General features: G+C 36.6%; 1 protein-coding gene across 3 annotated transcripts in view; it reads left to right on the forward strand.

The window, feature by feature from the left end:
• The window catches only part of LOC104910521 (uncharacterized), a 118,432-nt gene extending 107,060 nt beyond the window's left edge, over positions 1–11,372 (forward strand). For 2 of the 3 annotated variants that reach the window (XR_014882819.1, XM_085222081.1), the window contains 2 exons: positions 2,353–2,438; positions 3,316–3,652. Coding sequence is in view for 1 of the 3 variants with exons in the window: in XM_085222081.1 (XP_085078207.1) it covers positions 2,353–2,438; positions 3,316–3,344 (115 nt within the window). In the remaining 2 variants the exon portion in view is untranslated. Of the gene's footprint in view, positions 1–2,352; positions 2,439–3,315; positions 3,653–6,424 lie in introns of those variants that run through there. The other variant, XR_014882818.1, reaches the window with a different exon arrangement.
• The last annotated feature ends 13,556 nt before the right edge of the window (positions 11,373–24,928 follow it).

Below are 24,928 nucleotides of genomic sequence, written 5' to 3' on the forward strand. Positions count from 1 at the left end.
GATTCAGTCCTTTCCTCAGGTGATCAATCAGTGGCTCAGGCCATGACTCAATAGTTACCATACAAATGTCATGGAGAACCTGTCAAAAGCCTTACTGAAGTCCAGACAGTTGAGAACAGATGCTCTTTCCTTGTCCACTAATGCAGTTACATCATTGTAGAAGGTTGATCAGGCAGGACTTTCCCCTTGTGAAGCTATGCTGGTTCTTTCATCTCACCTTTCTTTCCTCTGTGTGCCTTCACCTAGTCTTTAGAATGATTGGTTACATGATTTTCACCAGCACAGAGGCTGACAGGTTGGTAGTTCCCTAGGTCATTTTTCCTACTTTTCTGAAATTTAAAAAAAAAAAAAAAAAAAAAAGGTAGAACGTGGCCTTTTCCCAGTCAACAGGGACTTCAGCTGACCACTATGACATTTCAGGTATCACTGAGAGTCATTTGGTGACTATATCACCAAATTCCGTTAGGGCTTTAGGATGCATCTCATTGGGACCCACAGGCTTACAGATGTTCCATTTCCTCAGGCAAGTTGTGAACCTGATATTCGCTTACTGCAGGAGCATCCTCGCTCCTCCAGTTCCACCTTCTAAACTGTTCTCCCTATCAAGACAGCTGTAATGCAGTTCCTAATGAAGACTGAGGCAAAAAACATGATCATCATCTCAGCCTTCTTCCTGCAACAGGAAGAGAAAAAAAAAAAAAAGAAGACACAATACCAACCTCTTGTGTTGTTTCCTACTGCCAGCAGAACCAGAAGGTATTAAAAGTGCCCAGACTCCCTCAGCCTCCCTCCAAAGGAGGCAGGTGGGAGCAGGGCCGCAGAAGCGCCATGTAGACTTCAGTAAAAGCAAAGGAAGCCCAGTAGTGGCCCTGCATTAGCTCCAAAGCACGCAGGATGTGAGCACAGAAGCAGCCACCTGTGCTAGCTTAAAAAAAAAAAAAAAAAAAAAAAAAAGCAGAAGAACCCTGTGACAGCAACTCCTTGCTCACCCCAAAAATGCAAGGTCAGAGCCTGGCAGCAGCATCCCCTTCCAGGTCTAGGAAAAGCAGGTGGGGGATGGAGGAGGGGCACTACCCCGAGCAGTCATTGCTTCATTAGTGCAGCCTGGAGGTAGACTTGATGGTTCTTGAGGTGTCCCTTCCAACTCAACATATTAGTGTTTCCAATAACCCACTCTTAAATCCCTTAAACTTTGCTCATGTTTTCTTATCTTTATTACAGAAAAATCTCTTAGCTTGCCAGGCTGTATGTGGAAACTGTATTTTAATTTCATTTTTTCATACCTGAGTTTGTTTATCCAATAAAATATCCACAATAGACATTGGTCTATTAAACCACATATCAGGCCTCAATATGTATAGGCAGGACTTGGATTATTTTTCATTAGGAAAAAAAAAAAATCAGCTTGTTCTTTTAAAACTTACTTTACTGGAATAAACCCAGGCCATCAAGGATAAAGGGATTTCTAATGAGGGCACAAATATTTTCTACTCACATCAGACAGCAGCAGAATGGAAGCTGTGCATTTGCGAGTAGCAGGACAGTGTGCTCAGTAAGCTAATAAACACTGCTGAGAGTTCAGCCACACTGTGAGGCTGACTGCATCCATGTGCCTTTCGAATCAGGACTAGTTTGCATCTGGCTGCGTTCGAGCTGAGACAAAACCAACAGAAGTCAAATAAACACAGCTATTGTAATCCAGATCATTCCAGATGAATGTGAGGCCTGATTATAATTATTTAGTGCTCAACCAGTTGCTGCATTGGCTGTAAATTTCAGCAGAAGTGATTTTGCACTTACTTCCAAATCGCTGCCCAAAATATTGAGAAACACTTATCCTGGATTGGTCCTGCGGCTGTATCGCTCTTCTGCGCTCAGTGAGGTGCACGACTTTAATTACTTCAAAAATATGCACCTATAGAATTATATAGGTTGGAGGCATAGATGGAGGTTGCTCCAAAAGAAATTCGTCCTATGTATATCCCTGGAAACTACAACAGATACAAAAAGTACAGTAACACTTTGGTAGAGCAAAATCTCAGCTACTAAATACTAGTTTTAACATAGTCATTGCTGGAAGCTATGCATTTTTGCACTGGTAAAAATCTGTGCCAGCAGAGGTGCCCTGCTGTTGCCATCGGCTCAGCTACAGCACTCCTCTCCCTTCACTCACATCCGCTGTTTGTCTTCATAAATGTTCGCCGAGAGCCAGTGAATGTCAGTGGCCACTGTTTTGTTCTATAGGGAAGAATTCGGTGATGCGACTTTGCTTCATGTCCTCCTGAGATGAATCGAATCTTGAAATTACATATAAATCTTACCAAAAATTGTGTCCATTTTTATCATTAAAAGGTTGCGAAAAGAGTTTGCCAAACATTGGAGTCAAGGAGGGAGAACAGATGTGCTGGTACTACAGAGTTACATTTCTAGTTCTGACGGTACGGAAACTTGGTGATTTAAAATCATTGCTTTGGATTCTAGAATCTGAGTGAGACTTCAGTCTGAAATGGAAAACAATGGAATGATTGTATATTCTTTAGGATTCCCTATCTTAAAGTCTCAAGCAACGCGTGGATCCTTAGAAATCTGCCAGAATGCTGTGTACTCCAGCCTCTCCTTCCCCCATAGGAAGCTCTGATGCTCTTTTCTTTGAGATCATTAAAATCTTTGTGTAAGACTTAGGTCTTCTATTATGTGGTCAGTATTCCTGCCCAGCTACTTAATCCGGTTTCAAGTTTGTTTTTGCCACTTATACAGCCTAAAACTACCTTCTATGCAGATGGGCCTTGACTGTACTTTGAAGATAATCAAATATTATTTGCTAATTTAATTACTGCTGTCTATCTGATGGCTGTTTGGCCTTGCTCTTTAGAGCATATAAAGAATATGCATCCAAACCAAATCTCTGGATAGAAAAATGCTGGTCTAAACGCAGATGGAAGAGTAATATGAAATACATAGGACTCTAGACATTCCTCACTTTAAATATTTACTTAAAAACTATATTTTGTCTTCAGATGAAATGTAGATAGAGATGTGTGAGACAGTTTTCCCAGGGTAGACCTTCAGACCTGTTTTCCTGCATGGGTTTAGGTTTCCAATAGCAGGGTCGGAGGGCATTCTGGAATAAAATTGTCATTAGCTCAGTGATTCAGAATGCATTAGAATGACCTAGCTGTCCTAATTTTAAAGGTTATTTAAATTTTATGTAAATCTTTAACTGCTATTCACTAAAAATCTGCATAATATGCCTTGTATCTTAGTTTTACTTGTCATCCACTTTTGTACCTGAGCTGAGTTTTTGCTGTCTTTCAGTACTCCGATGTAATCCCAAGGGAAGCTGATATTAAACAGAGGGAGAAACGCCTCTTCAGCTCTATGGAATGCAAACTCACATCTTCCCTTTCTCGTTTCTTTCTATTCACTAAACAGTTTTCAAATTGATGTGCGGCTAACACAGAAAAAGATGTCTGAAACACAGACAATATTCAAATGCTCAGGCTTGACTCTGACCTCAGTATTCATATTAGTGGAGACTTATTCACCTTATTAAAATTAATCCCGTGTTCATGTTACTACCTGCACTTTGTTCTATTATTTCTTATATTTCATATTCTCTATTTTTAATTAAATTTTATCTTTAATAAATCCATTTTTTTGTGTTTCACCTTATTCTCTGATTCACTAGGGAAGTTACATGATAAGGACTCCCATTTCCTGATTGGTTAGGACCGTTTCCAGAGTAAATCTATCCTGAGTCGTTCCCTAAAAGTGAATGTCCATGCTTCATATGTTACCAGAAAGTCAAAAAAGAAAAAGCGTCAGCGTATGAGCATGAGTGCATGAGCATCTCAGTTGTTCTCATATGACATTCTAAATTGTTAAACCTTCCTTTCTCTGCTTTCACACCTTTGTTCTGACTAGAAACATGGTGATAATGAAGTACTCCCAACAGAAGAATCATGTTTGTTGTCTATCTGTTGCTTGACTTCATTATGTTTTAGCTCTTTTTAGTTTAACTCCCGCAATGACTTTGTTCATTGTTTTCATTTAATGTTTGGCAATGCTAGTCTGGAGATGAAGAATGCTTAAACATGAAAAACATCACAGAGACTGTCAATTAATACCTCATTAATAAAGAAAACAACAACAAAATGAACAAGTAAACAAGGAAAATAGGCTAAGTGGAAAGGTGTTAATTGAGGAAGATCAATTGAGGAAGAGGCTTGAAAGATCTAAACAGAAGAGATTAAGAAAGTGGTGAATTTTTCACATGAATTCATCTGTCTTTAGGTTTGAGGAATTGTTTTATTTTTACATGTGTGGAATGCAAGCATAAGTGAAGTCAACAAAACATGTAAAGGGAAAATGGATGGTCAAGACTCTGGGTTAGTGCAGACAGAAAAGATTTTTCTATTTTGTTTTCAGATATCATTGAAAAAAAATATTCAAGTCATTTCTACTAGCTGAACACCAAACCAGTGATCTGAAGCACAGAATAAAAATAATAACAGTCGAGATTTCTGCTTCTGTCTGAAGAGTCTGATGTGCAGTATGTCTTAGGTTCTTGGAATATGGTCTTCACATACTGATCATTCTATACATTTTATATTATTTTCTTGACTGAGCTATGTTAAATGTCAAAAAATAGATAAACAAAAAGTGAATATTTAAAAATATTTTTGGAGAATAAACAGGTGAGTTTGAAGGTAATGGAAGAAAAGAAGAGAAAAAAAGAGAAAGAATCCTTCATGTACAAATAACATCTCTTAAATACTGTTAGGACAATCATAAAAAAATGCTATCCTGTGTGATAAATTTCAGGAAACAAGCTGATAGTTCAAGAGAGTTTACAGAGAAAAAATATTTGGAGTAGACTGATAGCTGCTGTGCTATTAGCCCTTCTTGCAAAATTCTACTTAATTAAAATCATTCATTTGTTAAAGAAATTATTTTACTGCTGTGTAGGTCTAGCTGTGATTAAACAATAAACACATAAGAAAAATATAAATTTAATTTTGAAGCATTATGTTTAAGAGAAATTTGTGTTTCCCTTTTCTTGTCTGATTCCTGTTATTAACATAATTGAAATATTGCATGGCAATTTTTCCTCTTGTTTTCATTGAAGCAAACAAAATAGTAAAAGTCTTTGGATCTCATTTTAAAGAAAGCTTTTTATAATCTTGAAGATACTTGTAAGAGAGAAAAAGCTATCTAATTATGATCATTATGATCGTCACAGAATGAAAACACAAACAAACAAACAAAAATAGCATAATTATTTCTAGAGCTCCAGTCCCTTGGGTTGGATATGAGCATTTGGGCTGAATGGAGGAAAAATCTTGCAGTTGCAGTTTTGTATTTTCTCTCTTTGCATATTTTATTTTCTAATGGTGTCACATTAAACTGTTTTATTAAAAAGAAATTGAATGAACTAAAACAACAGCAGCAACAACAAAAAACAACAGCAAAACATAAACCTTCTTCATTAACCATAGCGAATGAGGTGTACAATATTTTTTCCCCAAGACCAATTTATTCCATGAACCATGCGTGCAAGCTATCAAAAGCTGTAAATTAGTGGTCACCTCAGGCATTAGAAATAAGAGCTCCGTTACAGGAGCTCCCATTGAGTCAGTCTTTTTCATCTTTGCTAATTAATGCTATTTTACCACTGCCTTATAATAAATAATTGAATCTATCGTGTAGGACACGATTCAGAAAAGAGACAGCAAAAACTTTAGATTAGATATACTAGATAATTTTCAAAGAAATCTTTCTCTGACTGGCTTCTCCTGTAATGCTTTGAATAATTAGAAAATAAACCATTATCTGGCTTTAAACGGTCTTTGAAACTCCATATTACCAGAAAAACTTTAATTTATGTGCACGTAGAAGATGTCTGACTGGTACTGAAAACCAAACAAACCAAAGATTTTACTCCCTGAAAAATCTAGGTGAGCCATAATATGCTTCCCAGTATGGAGACTGCACATTTGTACCTGAAGTGTGTAAGAGTGATGTGATATCACATGATTATCTAAAACAATGAAGCAACTTTTGCTATAAAAAGAATGAACTTTATGTCTGTGGGATTTCAAACTAAGAATTTCAGAAAATGTTTAATATATGCTCAAACATCTTATGCTCCAATCAGCTCCTATCCCATGTTGAGGCATAACATCATAATGTGGTGCTATTATATAGCACAGTGAGTGTGAGGTTAGCTTATGATCTAGGAAACAAGCACAGCACCGAGCCAACAAACTAACCAAGGCTTGAGCATTTTACTGTTTCTCTGTAGATTTTAGAGCATCTCACATTGCACTAGTGACATCGTAGTATTCGCTTTTAAATAATACAAAAGATAGCAATTGTTTCCATATTTTGCACTACCTGAGGTAACAAAAGAACATTTTTACAGTTCCAGCTCCCATCTGCACTTTTGTACACTCCAAGCAACTTAGACACATCTGCAAAGCCCTCACTTGCAAGAAAGAATTTTGTACCACGCTGTGATTGTCAATATGAAGACTAGTTTGCTTAATCTGCGTTAAGCAAACACTTGAGTGTGCCATTTCCAGGATTGGTCCACGGAACTTCACTGCAAGAAAACGCTGTAAGAATAAATACAGTTATGGGAAAGAAAAACCTATTGGTAATTTGATAACCCTTTGCAGAATTTAGCAAGATGTCTAAGAATGAAATCATAGAATCATAGAATCACAAGGTTGGAAATGACCTATAAGATCGTCTAGTCCAACCATCTTCTCATTACCATTGCTACCACAAACTACTAAACCACATATCGCAGTTCCTCATCCAGACACCTCTTGAACACTTCCAGGGACGGCGACTCCATGACCCCTCTGGGCAGGCCATTCCAGTGCTTGACCACTCTCTGAGAGAAAAAGTTTTTCCTTGTGTCTAATCTAAACCTCCTCTGATACAACTTGCAGCCATTTCCCCAGGTCCTGTCCGTTGCCTGGGAGAAGAGTCCAAACCCTTCTTCACCCCAACCTCCCTTCAGGAAGTTGTAGAGTGCAATGAGGTCTCCCCTGAGCCTCCTCTTCTCCAGACTAAACAATCCCAGCTCCCTCAGCTACTCCTCATAAGACTTGTGCTCCAGACCCCTCACCAGTTTTGTTGCCCTTCTCTGGACACGCTCCAAGGCCTCAACGTCTTTCCTGTAGTGAGGGGCCCAAAACTGAACACAATGCTCGAGGTGCGGCCTCACCAGTGCTGAGTAGAGGGGGATGATCACCGAGGGGGATGATCACCGCCCTGCTCCTGCTGGCCACACTATTTCTAATGCAGGCCAGGATGCCCTTGGCCTTCTTGGCCACCCAGGCATACTGTTAGCTCATGTTCAGCCAAGCATCAACCAACACTCCCAGGTCTCTTTCTTCTTCACAAGGGAAATGTTGACATTTCTACAGTTACTTTACATATAAAAGACGTATCTTTCATTAAAAGCAAAGCACTTACTTAACATTCTTAAAAGATGGGTCTAGTATTCTTCGTTAGCTAAGATTCTATTGCTTTTGTCAAACTCATCTTCCCTGCAAAGGTCTCTGTCAACTATAAAATCCACTTAATGTAATTAGAATTCTGTTACAGTTAACAGTCTATGAATCAGAACAAAAGAGAACGTCTTCTTATTTCCTCATCATCAAACAAGTGGAGCCTCCAACTCCTGTGGCATCTGGATTGGACTCCCTTTCACGTTTCACAGGCCACACAGTAAGGATTAAGAGCTCTCCTTAGAAACTAGATTTTTCATCTTACCCAAAAAAATGACGTAAAAATGTTTCTGTTTTGATTCATAACAGGAGTAAATCTCAGACTCTTCACAAACAGGAAACAACTTCCCTCCAAATTTATTTTTAAATTTCCTGAATATATACCAGTTTTGTCTTAGGAAAAATTACTTTTGGACATTATTTTTTAATTTAGATTTGGTTATGTCACAGAAGCAGCCTACCAAAATCTACAACTGTTACTGATTTCTAAGACTAGGACAAATAATAATAGCAGTGACATCAGTCACTGAATGTTTGCCATTTGATGCTTGGAATCTTTTCTAAGATGAAGAGATTTTTATTTTGTTTCATTAAAAAAAAAAAAAAAGCTAGCTGGAATGAAGCGAGGTGGGTTGGGCCTGCATGAACTTAAAAACAAAAGGTCCTAAGTAATTATAAGCAGCTATAAAATCGAAGAAGAGATGAGGTGGAAAATAGTGGGTGAAATGACTGAAAATCTTACTGTCTGTGTTATAGTGCCAGAAGTATGGCAAATGAGAATAAGAAATGAGGAAATCTTAATGTTCTCTGAAAATGTAATTTTTAGTCTGAATTTATGATTTAGGAAGCATAACAGAATTTCATAAGGCATGTCTTCTGACTGGAACACATTAATATTAAAAACTGATATCTTATTGATAAAGATTTGCATAAAATGAAATGAAAATGTATTGTCCTGTGCTAATGTTACACGCGGAACCTTTGAATTACAGACTATAAAATGACTACGTTCTGCCAGTAATCCCTGGACAAAGAGTGAATTCTTATCATTTAGCAGTGCAAGGAAGCATCCTTATCTGGTATATAAAAGTTTATGCAGAGATATGCAAGCTCTTAACACTATCCACACTAGCTAAATTAAAACTCAAGCGAGTGCCTGTATTGTAAATCACACTTTCAATGTACTGTGTAGACATAACTTTGAGATCAAAGTGTTTTTTCCTTGTTTTGTAGTAACGCAGTTTGACACTTCAAAGTATGAAACTACTTCGTTACAACACAAGAGACATCTTTGAGTTAGAATCTCTGTGTCAGTGACTAGGATGGGTCACAACAATGCTATGGAGAAATTAGGAAGAGTGTGAGTTGAGAATCAGGAGCTGTGGCAGACTGATTCCTTCTGGGCTCTTCAAGTGGTAGAAAAGTGTTTTTAATAAGAAAATGTAGCAGCCAGATCAGGGACTATTGTTTATAGTGGTGACCTTGATTGCTTCAGAAAAGAGGGTTCAAGTAAAACATTTTTTTCTTGACATTAGTTAAACTGACAAAAGCATGAAAATGTGATAGAGTTCTGTAATGTTAAGTATGACTTTGAAATTCTAAATGTTGAGAGTTGTTTGTTTGTTTGTTTTTTAACACAAGTTATTTATTACTCTGAAAAGAAAAAACTGATTAAAATAGTAACCAGTATTCCACTTACAGCTCTCACATTCTAAGTTATGCACTGTATTTGCTTTGTATTGCCTAGTCACACTCTTGCAGAGTAATGCTCAGGGAAGGAAATATTTTGTGTGTTCATCCAGTTGTCCTGTAGTATACTTACTCCTGATAGATTTTTTCAAACAGCTTTCATATGTCTGCTGACATACACATATAGCATGCCTTATTGTCTTATTTATGTATATATTTTAGATTTAAATATGCCTATACTTTTTCGTAACTGCTTGCTATTGTTATGAATTGTTCAGGTGGCATTTCATAGCTATGCTAATGCACACGCAAACGATGGTAGAGAAAAAGGGAGAAAGAAAGAGGAAGTCCAGCTTGCCATCTTATTTATGTATTTACTTTCTTTTAAACATACCCATATTTTTCCCTAAGTGCCTGGAACTATAGATGCAATAAACACTATTAATCAATAACCATGCTCAAATCATTCAGTTCCTTCAACTCAGTGCTGTGAAACAAAAGTGAGAAACTAAATAGACCTTGTAGAGTGCCCTGTAGTTCAATAAATCCAAGGCCTGTCTGATCACGGAGACAAGGTAATTTCAGCAATTGACATCTCATCTGCAGTACTCTCTCTCTCCCTTTCTCTTCTGTTTCAACTGAAGAATTATGAACCCTGTTTCTTTTTTCCTTTTTTTCCCCCACTTTTGATTTATTTAAATTGTTATGACAAGAAATAGGAGGAGAGGAAGTTTAAAAAAAAAATAAAAATGAGAAGGACTCACACTATTTTAACTCTGAAAGAGAACCATGAATAGCTTAAATTTGCTCAGAAAAAAAAAAAAAATCTCAAACAGGAGAAGAATGAAGAAACTCTAAGTGATAATCTCAAGAAAATACTAAAATACAGAAATCCTGAGAGAGAAGAGCTTTATAAGAATGAAGAAAGGAGAAACTGCCAGTCTTAAGTTGAGTTATGTGTCTGAAGAGTCAGTATTTCTGAGTGCCTTTAAAGTCCTTCACACACTTTGTGCAGTTAGTATTCAATAATACTCCATAGTAACTCTTCATCTCATAAATCTGAAAAACAATATAAAAGTGGTTTCTTCTCATCAAAGGCTGAGAAGAAATAACAAATAACTTTGATTTTCAGCACCATGAACATAGCAAGAACTAGTTATAAAAATGCATTTTTCTCAGTTTCACCTTTATATTGTACAAACTTCTCTGTTGAAATTTCAGATTACTACTACTACTACACTGAAAAATGCAAATGCCAGTTGATTCATGTCATAGGAGAATTAAGAAATTTGCATAGCTATGCTCTGTTTAGCAAGGAAGAACACTATTAGAATAGCCCTGACAAAATAGAGAAAATTTATCACCTCCTGCAATAATCAATTTTGTAAATAAAAGCAGTTTAAAATGACAGTTAACAAGCATTTATCAGTTCAATCTTTATTACTAGTTTATTTATTTATTTTAATAGCAGTTTTATGACATGGAACCCCCATAGCCTTTGAAATACAGTTCTTTCATCAGTGGCCTTTAAATTGAGTAACATAAAGTAACAGCAAACTTTTTCCCTCCCTCAAGGCACACATCTGTGCTAATGCTTTATCTTTGAATTTGTGGGAGAAAAGCACGTTGTTGCCTCTGTCACATTTATGAATTTGTTTTCCCTTTAAACATACCTATATTTTTCTCTGTGTCAACTATGGATATGAAATGTTCAGGTCAGTTTCAATGTGATAATAACTATGTATTATCTTCATTTTCTTGTATTGCATTAATGCTCAGGAGTAACCATGGGCTAGGCCTTTTTCAGTACAAACCGAGTAGAAATTATTGGTGATCCAAGTAAACTGATTTTGCCTACACCTTCTCACATCCTGTAATAAGATTATCCTCAAAATCTGCTTTTCATGATTATGTTCAATGTTTGAATTCTGTGACCTCATAATTTATTTCCCCTTATGCGGACTCTACGGTTTTGAAATGTATGTATAGTCACACACACATGTATGCATTAAACAGCAAGACACACTTGTTTGGAAAGTTTTTGTTTCTAATTGAATAATAATACCATAAACAATAAATTCCATAGGCAAACCCATTTCTTATTTGTATGCACACAGATTGATGTTCTTCTGCCAAGTATGTATTTTGAGCACTGCCGTTTAGATTTTCAGGTTAATAGCATTCAAACAAAATGGAAAGCTGAGAACTGAAATGTCTCCTTACCCTTGGGGATGCCACAACAAATTAGTAAGACAATCTAGTCTTATAACAATACTTTCTGTTGTTATGACAGTCATCATATTTAAATACTTTATAAGCTTCATCCGGGCACTATCATCACAATTCTTTGTATGAGCTAACTTGCTTTTGAGGCACACCTCCCTTATTTCCCCTGTCTCTCTATGACGTGCCAGCCCGCTCCCTTGTGAATCAGAACATCCTGAGAACAGCTCTGTTTTCTAAGAGACTGCCTGTGTTCCCGAGGCGTCCTCTTGGCATCAACGGATGGCGGAGGCGCTGTGGCCGTCCCCGCTTGTCCCCGGCTGCGGCGGTGCCGCTGCGGAGAATAAAGCGACTCTACAGCACTTACGGATCAGGCAGGAAAACCTTTGGAGAGCTATTTTAATTGGCTTGCGGCTGGTGCGTGCTGCCAGCGAGGCACAAAGTGTCTGTAAAACAACAAATGGGGCGTGTGGAAGTGGTAGTGTTGTGACTGTCCTTTTGTATCCTGTTAAGAAATGTGACCGTTGATACCTATCACCGACCCAACCAGCTTCGGACCGAAAATGGGCAGGTAAAGTGATGCGACTGTTTTTCCAAGCCCTTCAGTTGCTTCTTGAAAATGCTCTTGAAAATGACCATGAGTTAGTTGGCCCTCAGGCAAGCAGTTCTTCAGATTTACGTTGCATTTTTTCATTTAATTAGGAAAAAAATGAACCAGCCACTGAAGAGGCCAATCTGAAGATATGAAGTGACCGTTTGTAGTAATGAATAGTAACCTTCAGGCAGTGTAGATGATGATGCTCCACATGGCTGTGTCACATAGCTCCCTCCCTCAAAATAAGAATCAGTAAAAAAACGGACCCCGATTTCACTCCAGGTTCACTTGCCTAAGTGACCCATCTAGCCTCAATAGATGGCAGAAGCCTGTGTAACCTAACAAACTGCGTCGTTAGCTAATTTTCACTCCAGAACCAGAGCAAATAAAGTGAGAGCTGAAAACAAACAAAAATATATTAAGCTGACAAAAATTCTCCAGTGGGAAATGGAAGACAACTAGAAACAATGATAATAACATTTTCATGTGCTTTCATTACATGAGCAATTTGGGGATGTACTGCACAGTTCAGAAATATTTCAGATTGCTGGGTATGTGCCATAATTGCTGGTTTACAAATATGTAGATCCTCTACCAGCTCCTTTTTTTTTTTTTCTTTTTTCTTTTTTTTTTCCCATTGCAAACAATTCTAGATCAAACGTTTTCCATTTAAATGGTTCAAAGAAAATAGTGCTATCCAGAAATAGCATTAACTTTCATGGTTGCTTTGACGAGGCTTACTGAAGCACAGAGTCATTCTGGCATTTATCAGTATGGGATCTTAATTTCTGTAGTGATCCGAATTAGTCTTGCTCTGCATTAACATTAATGTAGACTATATATACTTAAGTAAGTAAAAGCTGAGTAATCTGGGACAGTGATTACAGCGGACGCTTTCGAAGATACTAGTATGAAATAGTAATTACCTATTTTATTAAGTTTTTTTATTTTATTAAGTTTACCTGATAAAAAAATTGATACATCCAACTTATTTTGATTATTTGTCTATGTTTTTAAATATTATACCAGCAGTCACCAAATCTGAGGCTTTGGTGTAAAAATGAATTCTCCTCATTGAACGCTCACAGCTCCAGTGAAAATTAGTCCCAGGACTGTTTTGTCCAGTAGGGATCCCACTAGGAACAGTTTCCTCTTGCATTCATTTATGCCTTTTTTCCACATTCTCAAAACTATTAAAAAAAATGCTATTGTGCTGCAGTGGAAACTGCTGTGGATGATTTGTAATCTCAGACGATCCCAATCCCACCACCACCAAGCCTACTTGGTTCATTTTGTGGAACAGACTCAGAGCTCAAGAAGTAGCTCCTTTTGGGTGAAACAAAACTGAAAGACGCACATTTGTGGAGGCTTCCTCTGCACTTTGGCCATCCACATACACTTAGTCCACAGGGTGAGTATGAAGTATCCCCACAATGTACATGCTCTGTGAATATTAAATTCTCACTTTCTCTTTTCTAGTGTGACTCCACTGTCTGTCCTGGAAGACATAGCTTTTGTCTGATTGAATGGTACCAGCATCAAGACTAAATAAAGAGATACGTTTGGCATTTCTGGCATTACTCTGTAAAAATAAGGGAATTTGACTTAACTTTTCACAACTTCTTAGTTTAATTAATCTAATTAGTCTAATCACCAAACAGTATAAAAAAAACTGTTGATCTCCCTCTCTTCATATGTTAAATTAACAGACATTTCTCTAGGAATCCTTCCAGGATTAATAGCAATGAGCTTTAAACCAGATTTTGGAAATAAAAACTTTTCATTTTCTTGCAATGCCAAAGCCATACATTTCAGGGAGGGGAAAAAAAAAAAAAAAAAAAAAAAAAAAGCCCTGCACAATGTTGAATAAACATTTTCTATGAAACATGCATAAGGAATCATATTTTAATTGGAAACTCTAACCCAGTAGGAGCTCTAGAAATGAAGTCGATTACAAAAACAAAGATTTGTTTGGGCTGGCTTGTTTGCAGAACATTTAAAAAACAAAGAGGTTATGAAAAATATGAATATATTTATATTATTTGAGTTTTCTCTTACATCCCCTGTAAATAGTAGCCCATTAAGACATCCATTTGGTGTAATACAATTACCACATTAAAATTTATACAGTTGATTTAAGGATGTCTGCTAAAACTGCCAAAGCCTCCCGCTCAAACCTTCTGTCACCTTACGCTATTTAATGTGACGTGATTATCTTAACTGGTTTTGAAATTCATCTACAGATAAACAACATATTTGAATGGATTTTTTTCTTAAATAGACAATTCACATGAGATGGCAATGATAGAACTTAATTATGAAAAGACTGTAAGCAAAATGCTAACTATGGACATAACTGTTCAGTACTGGAGAACTGCCAGCCAGAAACCCTGTAATTTAAAGAAGCTTAGGTCTCCAATTTTTAGCCTAGGCTTGGCTCTTGCTATAATGACATTTTTGTGTTTATTCTATCCTATTGCTTTACAGCCTTTCCATATGGACCGAAGGACTCCACCACACTAAGGCAAAAACAAATTCAGGAGAGACTTCGTAGTCAGTGTCGAGAAGGAAAGGACCAGGACAAAGCACTGAAACTAAGTTGATCATAATGTTTCATTCTGGCCACCTAAATGATGACAGTTTCATAGACCAAAAGTAGTTATTGCTGGTTACTACAGAATACAAATGCAAAAAAAAAAAAAAAAAAAAAAAAGATAGCAAAGTGCATAGGCCTTATGATTGGTAATTGTCTTACAGGATTTTCTGTCACAGCAAATAAGCCACATAGCCTTATGTTTGGGGAGTGAGTCTAAAATGAAGCTTGATGAAAATAAGCAAGCATCTATTGAACTGAGGGTGCAAACCACAAGCTAAGATTCATTCTCTCAGTAAGAGTCACAACCAAGATCCAAGTTTGAGATTTATTCATACGCTGGAGCATTTCAGAGTTAGATCCTTGTCTTTAATTTTTCCCAGATCTACTTACAAGGGAGAATTGGTGGGAAGTATATATCTACGTGTGTACACATAAATATTCCCTAACAAACAAATTCTAGTTAGGAAAGGGTACACCCAACATGCTTATCTAAAGGAACCATTTGTTTTTGTGCACCATTAAATTGCATTGTACGTGTCTCATTACTACTTGTCATATACTGAAATGAGTTCACATTTGATGAGGAAAATGAGGAGAAATCAATCCTATTTTTCTGTTGACAATGCAGTGATCCTTCAAAAACAAAACTAAAGCAACAAAACAACCAAATAAAATATGTTGCAAAGAACATGTCACAGTAGAAAGCCAGAGGGAATGCAGCAGTGAACAGTTGTGAGCACAGTTTCCACCATGCCTGGAATTACTGTGCTAATGCCCTGTTCAAGAAATACTTAAGGCCCTTTCAACAACAGTCTTTCTTAATATTCTTTGTAAAGCTAGAACCAATAAATTGAAAAAATGTAAATTATATTTCTTTAATGACAGAATACTTCATCAGTAGTTGCAGATTTCTCATTATCAAGGCAACAATTTCTCAGTGCATAAAAAAAAAATCTGAATTTAAAATCCAATTATGTCTTGAATGTTGGAAATACAGGGACAAGTACTGAAACAGTGTAACTTTCCATACCATAAGTAAAACTGAGAATATTAGACTTTGCAGCTTTACTTATTTCTAATGTTCAATTGTGTGCTTGTATGCACTGTTGCACTTCTGTTATCAAAGGACATATGGTGAAAATATATTAAGAATAGTACGCATATTCCCATTTAGAGAATAATATCATTAAAATATGAGAAAAGATAAATTATATGTGATTCTGAGGCACAGTTTCCTTTAAAAACTAAAACTTTCTTGCCATCAAGAGGAGAACATTGTTCCTTTTAGCTGCTAACTGGTAAGGATTTCTTTTGTAGGCTTTTAGAAAAATGCAGATTACATTGGCTAATTATACATAGAGATCTAGAGTCTTCTCTATTATTTCAAACAGTAGATAATGGCTTCTTAAGTAACATATGGTAAATGTGCTGAAGTATTATCATTTTTTAAAATCAAATTGAATATAAAAGGCAAATATAATTGTTCAGTGTTCAGTAATAACTAATGTGTTTGAGTGTCTACCTTACAAGAAAAAAAGTACAGATTTTTAAGTCTGAGTCTTTTGTAACGTTAAAGGTGTTTTCTGTTAAATCCTGGCCTTGTAATTATTTCAGTTGCTATACTAATTAGAAACTACTGAAAGTTTATAGTTTTATATATAATTAAACTCAAGTACAGAGAAGACTTGGAGGATCTGTAAAATGTCTGCATAGATTCAATATCCTGCATTGGGAAAATTTCCTTTTCAAATTCATCTGGAGCAGAAACTATATGTAAGAAAGTCTGAAAAAAATAAAAGTATTTCTATAAGACCATTATTTTTTATCAAACAGCTAACCTGCACAACTGTTCTTGTGGTATTCAGTGGATCAGTTTGCAAAAATGACATGCACAAGTTAGTGTGGACATTGACTAATCGTGTTTTGTGTTCTATGGACAAAAAAAAATATTCCTTTTTTTTAACAAGAGCAGTGGTGCTGTGGAAATGATTTTTTTGTCAGAGAAACTCATAAAATTTGAGCATGCTTCATTTGAAACAAATAGATAAAGAAATAGTATACAAATGTTGAAAGAAATTGCTTGCAATGTTCCTGGCAACTTTGATTTTTAGAGGAACCCTGGTATGTTCCAATTATAGTTTCATTTAAAAAAAGCTGGCCTTTGAAACTTGACATAGTTCTCGTCAACTACTAATGTAATTGTAGGTTTACTCCACAAGCTGAATATTGTGCTGATTCATAACTTGCCCTGTTCTTACATGGGCGATATGATTTCTTCCAGGTTCTTATGCTGCACTATGATGCTATAAACTAGATGCTTTCTGCAATACTGCTCTCCGCACCTGTGTTTTAGATGGCGCTGCAAAAAAAAGGTTAAAGTGTTCTTACCTTGCTTTTCTCAGCAAAGCAGAAGGGGGCAAATACTGCTCTAGCTCATGCCCGTATCCTGAAGCAGTGCTCCGTACAAGGAGAGAAACTGCTAGGCAGGGTTTTTCTCCCAGTGCTGGGCATGGAGCTGAAAAAGAACATAAATGGATAGAATGAGAATGGATAAGCAAGGGAGGAGATTCACTATCTGAAATGGAATATATGAAAAAAAGATTGGACTGCATGGAAGAAGGATTCACAGATACAGAAAGTGTGTGAATGAAGATTGAAGATTAGAGGGGGAAAAAAGAATACACGATAGTGAAAAAAAGAGAAGTGCTGACAACTCAAAATGCAAAATCTGTTACAGGTGATGCCATTAAACCTCACAAGTTCATCAAGAAAAAAGCCTTGTAACCCCTAAGAGAAAGAAGTATTGTGTACAAGAATAATATCTATCTTTCTCCTAAAGAACCAGTTGTGTTATGCAAAACAAACAAACAAAAAGAATGCCTGATCTGAGATACGTATGTATACCTCACCAAGCACGTTGCCAACTCCAGGAAACGTGGAAGGAAAACAAACAAAAAAAAAAGCTGCAGTCAGCCTCAGCAGTATTCAGATTTATAAATGCCACCTATTCCTTCAACCTGCACCACAGGTTCTATATTTAAAAATGCATTTTTAATTGAACCCAGTAATCATTTCAGTTTCCATATAGGTTTGTTTGTTTTCTTTCTTCCCCCAAGACAGGGGTCTATCAGTGCTAGGTCTCTTTGAAGATTTGTCTATAGAAATCTTATTAAAAAAATAGGGTGGATTTCATTTGCAAATGCAATTTGCAAAAGCCTAAATCTGAAACTTGTTCTGGAACTTGGCTTCATTACTGTTGTGCACTTAGGCAAGGATTCCCCACACAACCTCCGGCAGCGTTGGATTACCTTGAAGATACTGTAGCCATCACAAGGAACGGTTCCTTGTTCCTCATGCGTTGCCAGCCTGGGCCCACACTATAGCCATTCTTAATGATGCAGGTGGTGTTTTTCGCTACTTCAGAGCCTTTCTTTCCTGTCTCTTCAAGGATCAGAATCTCTCCAGTTTAAGTGCGGGAGGAAGAAAAGGATTTCCTTGGTAGAGAAAAATTACACGCAACTGTATAGTTTCAGGCTGAGGTCATCGTCTAGGAGGAAACTCTTTTAAAGATAGGTTTGTGTTTCCTTTTAAAGTCCCTAGCAGCATTTCCAAAAGCACAGGGGGAAGGGTCCTCCCCAGCGTGCCAGCCGTAGCTATTAACTCCCTTTCTGAGGCTGAAGTACCTGAGAAGTATCTTCTAAATCCTGCCCCCAATTCCTTTGGTAGAGTGATTCCTATATGGCAATGTGCCTACGATTTAAGGACAGTATTCTTGAGAATAATCTCTGGAAAAGCTTTGAGCGTGTATGGAAGATGAATCCTATTTTCTCTTGAGCAGTTTTAGTAGGACACCGTGGGGAAGGTTATTGTTGCCTTTAAATTGAGCATAAATGTGGGTGTTCAAAAATAATTCTTAGCCATCATAAAACTTACATTTAACAATTTTAATCCAACAAAAAAACTTGGTTTGTTTTGTATATTGTGTTTGGCATGCAGGGATCAGTGCAAGCACCTCTGGGGCGAAATTCAGCAGCTGTTTAATAGTGGCAGCAATGCTGCAGAACATTTTTAGGACATAAAAAGCAGAAGAATAACTTATCTAATTGAAACTGTGTGGGGAATTTAAGTAGGCAGAATGTAATTACTCAAGCTGGAAGTTGGCCATTCAAATATTGAAGCCTTTAAAGAAATGTTAATAACTATTCACAGCTTTAGGAATGTATCTTCAAATCACAATTTTAATAAGAATAAAAAAAAAGAAAATAGCATAGAAAATGTTTAGCAGCTTATGTTAGGGAAATATTGTATTAACTGTAGAGGACAAAAATGAAGGTAAATATTGAAATGCATGTGTTCTCATGGGATGAGACTTTGATGTATCAATCCTATCTCCAACTAAAGCCTCCTGCTATAAAACATAAAACTCCCACATTGAAGTATGTTTCTGTTTTGCTTTTACTATGATAAATAGCTATCACACACACAAAAAAAGAAATTTGGCATAAAATACGGATAATAAAAGATGTCTTTTAAGAAAATAACTTAGGGCAGTAGTTTTCATTTCAAAAACATACAAAATATGGAGAAGAGCTGTGGTTTGTTTTGCATAAACACTTTAAAAAATATTGTCTTCTTGATAGATTGGTTGTATGCTAGCTGTCGTATTGCGTTAGTGATTGCTAGCCAATGTGGTTGTTCCTGAAGATCAAAAAAAATTGGCAGAGTTGCAAAATAGGCCTATAATTATATCAGAAGATAATTGTAGTGTCTATTAGGTAGAACTAATTTACACTGATAATTTCTACAGAACCTTGCTCTCTTCAAAGTTTCTCTCTGAAAGATTGCAAAGCAAAATTTGTGTGTGTTATCAGGTTATTGTCAGTGATTAGAATTTTAGCAAGCCTCTTCATTAACTCTATTTCATTAAAAATTGTTTCCAAGTAATATTTTGAATGGTATTGAAAATCTGTTTCACTTCAGATGCTTAGCTGTAGTTCAGCTGGATTGCAGACAAACCCAAAGGCTGACACAGAAGCCTCCAATGGCAGTGGTGGTACTCACAACTTCCTCTGCTAGTGAGAGCCATATCTATCAGTCTTAACAGCGACAAGCAGAGGAAGTTTGTGAATTTCTCCTAGAAATGCTAGGTTATTAATACTAGCATGAGTATCTTTCATATGATACAGTGCAGTGAGATCTTTCAAGTGTGCACAGCTACCAGTTTGTCTTGAAAGCATCAGAACTGTCAGTGCACCACTGTGTCTCAGCTTATTATGGCTGAGCTGATGAACCTTCTGCTGGTCTGGTCATGTAGGGTTTGGAGATTGCTGCCTTGTGCCCCAGAATTCACTGTGAGCAGGAATCAAATTTATCTTAGGCTTAGATACAATTTAAAAACAGTAATAACAAAACACCAAAACACCACAAAAGGAAACCTAAAGAGCAAAGGGGCAGTTAAGCATGGCTGTTGGAGATCCAAAACAGTCGGCATACTGAGTAAGGTTGCCTACAGGATATAAAACAAATGCACTTTTTACATATTAGCTGAGCAGTGCTGCTTCTGCCTCATGGTGAAGATTTCAAATCAGCTTTCCAAAGTGTGCCCAAAACACTAGTCTGGAGGCTACTCTAATTGCTTGTGTTCCTGTCAAGACTGGGACTACTTACTGTACTGCCAAGAGAGCAAGATTTCAGGGGCATGGAAATGTAGTGAGTCTTGGTTTGCACCTTGTGCCAAAATGTTCTTTCCATCCAGGAAAATCCTGCCAGGTAAAAGCTGTATGCGCTCCTCTGTGCAATCATGTTCACACTGATTTTCAGTTGAAATGAAAATAAAAGAGAAGATACACTCAGCATGGAAATCAAAACAGAGAAGGCTCAATATCAGTACCTTTTTTCAACCTCATTCCCCAAAGTTGTCATCAAACTGTCATTAAATACCTTTCTAAATGCATCTCTGTTCCTGCCTGTGCAACTACTACATCCTACAAGTTTTGATTATTTCTACAGGTACATTATAGCCATATTTGAGAGAAAGTTGAGATCTCAGAAGCAGTTACAGTGGTTAGAGTTTTGCAGCTACAGATGATCACTGGAGTGAAACTGCATACCATCATGCATAAACACAACATCAGACACAGAGAAGCCAGCCTAAGAGGCCTCCTGAAAACACTTTTGCAACAGGAATACATTCAAGGAATATTTCATTTTCTGTCACATTAAACTTAACAAAAACGAGACAAAAAGGAAATATACAGAACTTACTTTTGTTATTTCTATTGGTTGTTTAACTGCTTTTATATATTTTTTTTCCTTTTATATATGGCTTAATCATCCACCTTTGTTGTAGTAAGACTCCTAAAAACAGTATATTGTGATAAATTTTATCCATTATGACATATATCCATTTGGCTTTATAAGGGCTCCATGTGATGAGTTTGACAAGCTTCCCTGATGTGACAGAGGCTCCTGCAAATGGTTTGTCAACTGAAAAGAGCAGTGGGCTTCAAAGTGCTTTAAAAAGATTAATATTTTTTCAGTTCATCATTATTGGAAAAAAGCGCACGTAGAATAATTTAGGTCAAAATTTGGCATTGATCAGAAGTAAGGCATATTTGGGAGTGAAACATATACATATATATATATGTGTGTGTGTATGATTACTTAAAGAGATGATTATTCATAAGAACAGAGTCTTGCTCAAGAAAACTGCTGTTCTTTATTTTAAAACAGAAGTAGTTTGTCTTTTTTGAGCTTGATGCAAATTTCATACTTTCCTCTCTGAGATCACTGTTTGCAACAGTTATATCAGAGAACATTGATAATAAGATAAGAACATTCATAATAGGATAACCTAGGACAGGATAATGAGTGTTTCTCAGTCACTCAGGGAGAAAGAACAAAAAACTGATTCTCATTTTGAGCTATCCTGCCTTGTCTACAGCTCAGCCATTAGTAAAGGCCTGTGCCTTAACATATTAGCATAACCTTTTCTTGTATTGTAGGTCAGAGAAAACTCCCATTTAAAATCTTCCTCATTTGTCAAGACAATTTCTCTTTTGACATAATCCAGAAGGTAGAGGCTCTTGTTTCCATATCTCTACAATTTTTGCTGGAAACAGATTACAGGAGCAGCATCCTTAGTCTTCCACATAATTATTCCCCTTCTGCCTTGCTACCAATCTTGATTTTTTGAGTGTGTCATTTAAAATGAACCACCTGCTTTTTCCTCAGGTGTAAATCCTGCATAAGACTCTCCTTAGTGGTAATCATTATAATATATTAGGCAAGACCAATAAAACAGAAAATTAATGTTTTTACGCTCCTTTGTATCTGTCCTGCAAGTCTTATATTTATAAATATATTCTTAATTAAGGTTTTATAATAATGCTGTAGGGCTTCAAGGTTGATGTGACTGCATTACTGACTAACATGAATTGTCACTGGTAATACCAGTGTTCAGAAAGATTATGGAGATTAATTTTAAACGGAGCATGTATAGCGTTACACGTGTATGCAGCTCTGAAATGAGCTAGTAGCAATAATTCTGGATAAAATCCTCCCAAGGAATTTATGTGTAGATGTGATTTATGAAAACATTCTGTAGTTATTAACAGACCATATGTTAATATTCCCCAACTGGAAATATTTAGAAATTTATGTGCTAAGTAGCAGACATTTTTTGACATTTCATTTTTTCTTACATTTATGTCATAATTAAAATAGCTTCAATACATTCTGAGCTTCAGTTATCACATAAACTGCAATCCATTGCTTTTTCTTTCCTTCAGTTGCTCTTCTGTTTATATATTTTTAATATAATGAGCATAATACTGTAAAAAAAAAAAAACCTTGCAATATTTACATTTCATTCTACAAATATGTCCAACTTATGTGCCTTATATTTAGTTTGCATACTTAGAACATTAATGAACAGCATTTGTTATCATATGAATGTTTAGTTAGTGCTGATAAAATCAGCATATGCAAGCGAGACAAATCTATGAGGGAAAAGCTGTACAGCTTGTCATAAAAAGGTTTTTTATCCTTCTTTCTTCCAATGCTGCTAAGTCAAGCCCAGTTTAAAAGAAGAAAAAAAAAAGGAGAAAAAAAAAAAAAAAAAGCAAATACCTGCAGCTTATAATACAGTCTAAAACAGGCATAGGCTTTAGCATTCAGTGGGACTATAATGCACCACCACTCAGATTTTATAACAGTAAATCATTATGAGTGTCAATGGTTTATAGAGATCTCTGTCCTTCAGTTATGAATATTTCCATTTCAACCAAGTGTTCTATCAAAACAAAAATTGTAGCTGTTTGCTAAAGATCAGTGGCTGGAATAAGAACAGTCTCAATGTTCTTTTTTTCTTTCCTTGTAGCATTTTCACATGACTTAATTTTAAAAACTGATACAGCTAAAAATTCCTCGGTATTCAGTACATGAAAATGTCTACATACTGTTTGTTTCAGTCCCAAATTGAATACTTTTAAGCACATCTGTACTACCATCTACTGGAAAGGTGAGTAACTGTGTATCAACTGTTTCCATCTGTTTCAGAACTCAGATTAATTTAAAAAAAAAAAAAAAAAAAGAAGAAGAAAAAAGATCAATCTTCCAATTCTTCCGCAAAAATTACATCTTTTTGTGTACTGTAAGATGTACAGACACTAGAAATCTCTCAGTGGTAATCTTTTGCAGAGATCAAGGCTAGATAGTTTTCGTGAGGATATATTTCAGCCAGAAGTGAGACATTCTTTTTTTTTTTTTTTTTATTTTATGATAAGGTGTTACTTATCAACAGTTCTTTCAGCTTTTGAGATAAGTAGAGGGAGAAGGTGTATAATTATATTCCTCAGGCAAATGAGGGACTCAGAAAATTCACTACAGCATGACAGAGACAGGTACTATGCATGCTATATTGTGCTTCTCAGCTCTAGATCTCAGTTATGTTTCCTTTTAATTTGGTTATGCCATTCTAGGGTATCTGGCAACAGTTCTGCCAAGACTGGTGAACTGCATCCTTCTTTAGCAAGAGGAAGAAACGTCTTCTGAAGTGAGATTAGATTACTGTTTTTAAATACATAACAGCCTGCATTCTTCACTAACCAGCTGTGCATGCACACACACACAAATGCAAAAACAATAGGAATTTTGCAGATAGTGCAGCTAGATACCATCAGGGGAACACAAAAACAATCTCTAGCTGCCTTGCATGTTATCAGCAACCTAGACAGTTACATCATTCCTGCAACTGGCCACACACAAACATTGTTACCTGGTTCTGGGCAATTAAATAATACTTGTTAATGATTACAGGCATTCCCAATTTATTCTTCAAAGACTTGCACAGGCAGATGCAGAGAGAGATGTGCAGGAATGTAAGATGAGTGTACATAAATGAAAAGCAGAGGATGGCAGCAGTGTTATTAGTTTCTGGATATGAGGAAATGGCTGCTCTCAGTACATCTATTTAGAACACTGAATAGAAATTTTAAGAAGGTCATTGTGTTGTTCTAAGACACATCAAGGACAGCAGAAATAATCCTCATTTGTTAAAATAAAGTTTAGATGGAAAACTACTAACCATGTGCAGTGTTATAAACATAGATTATTTCAGCACATGAAAAGCAATAAAAATTATTGTAAAGAAAACTTTAAAAATGTATCTGACACTTTAGACCAAGTCTTGTAACCACCTGGATAGAATTTACCTCTGTCTTTCTGCTCAATCAGAGAGTGGAAGAAGAAATGCTACCTCTCATTAGGAAGCCACGTGAGACACATTGAACATCAGCAGAAGTTACTCCAGCAGCTGCATTCTGTATCTTTAAAAGATTATTTCCAGAAACAAGATGTTAACTCCTTAGAGCATTAGATGCCATTCAGAGAGTCCTAGATAGGCTCTAGCAAGGGGACCAGGTGAATATCATGAGATTCAGCAAATCTGAGTGCAAATCCTTGCGCCTGGGTCATGGCAACACCCCCTATACAAACTGAAGGATGAATGGGAGGGGCACAGCCCTACTGAAAAAGACTTTGGAGGTACTGGTGGATTGTAAGCAGGACATGAGTCAGTAATGTGCCCTGACAGCCCAGTAAAGCCACCTGTATCCCAGGCCACATCAAAAGAAGTTTGATCGGCAGGTAAAGGGAGGTGATCCTGCCCCTCTACTCTGAACTGTTGGGGCTTAACTTGGCTTAGCCCCTGCCAAAGCAGGCTCGCTAGTCTAGGTTGCACAGATGGGCATCTATGCAGGTCTTGAACATCTCCAGAAAAGGACACACACAACCTCTCTGGGC

Source organism: Meleagris gallopavo, chromosome 4 (genome assembly GCF_905368555.1).
Source record: "Meleagris gallopavo chromosome 4, MGAL_WU_HG_1.1, whole genome shotgun sequence".
Taxonomy (NCBI): domain Eukaryota; kingdom Metazoa; phylum Chordata; class Aves; order Galliformes; family Phasianidae; genus Meleagris; species Meleagris gallopavo.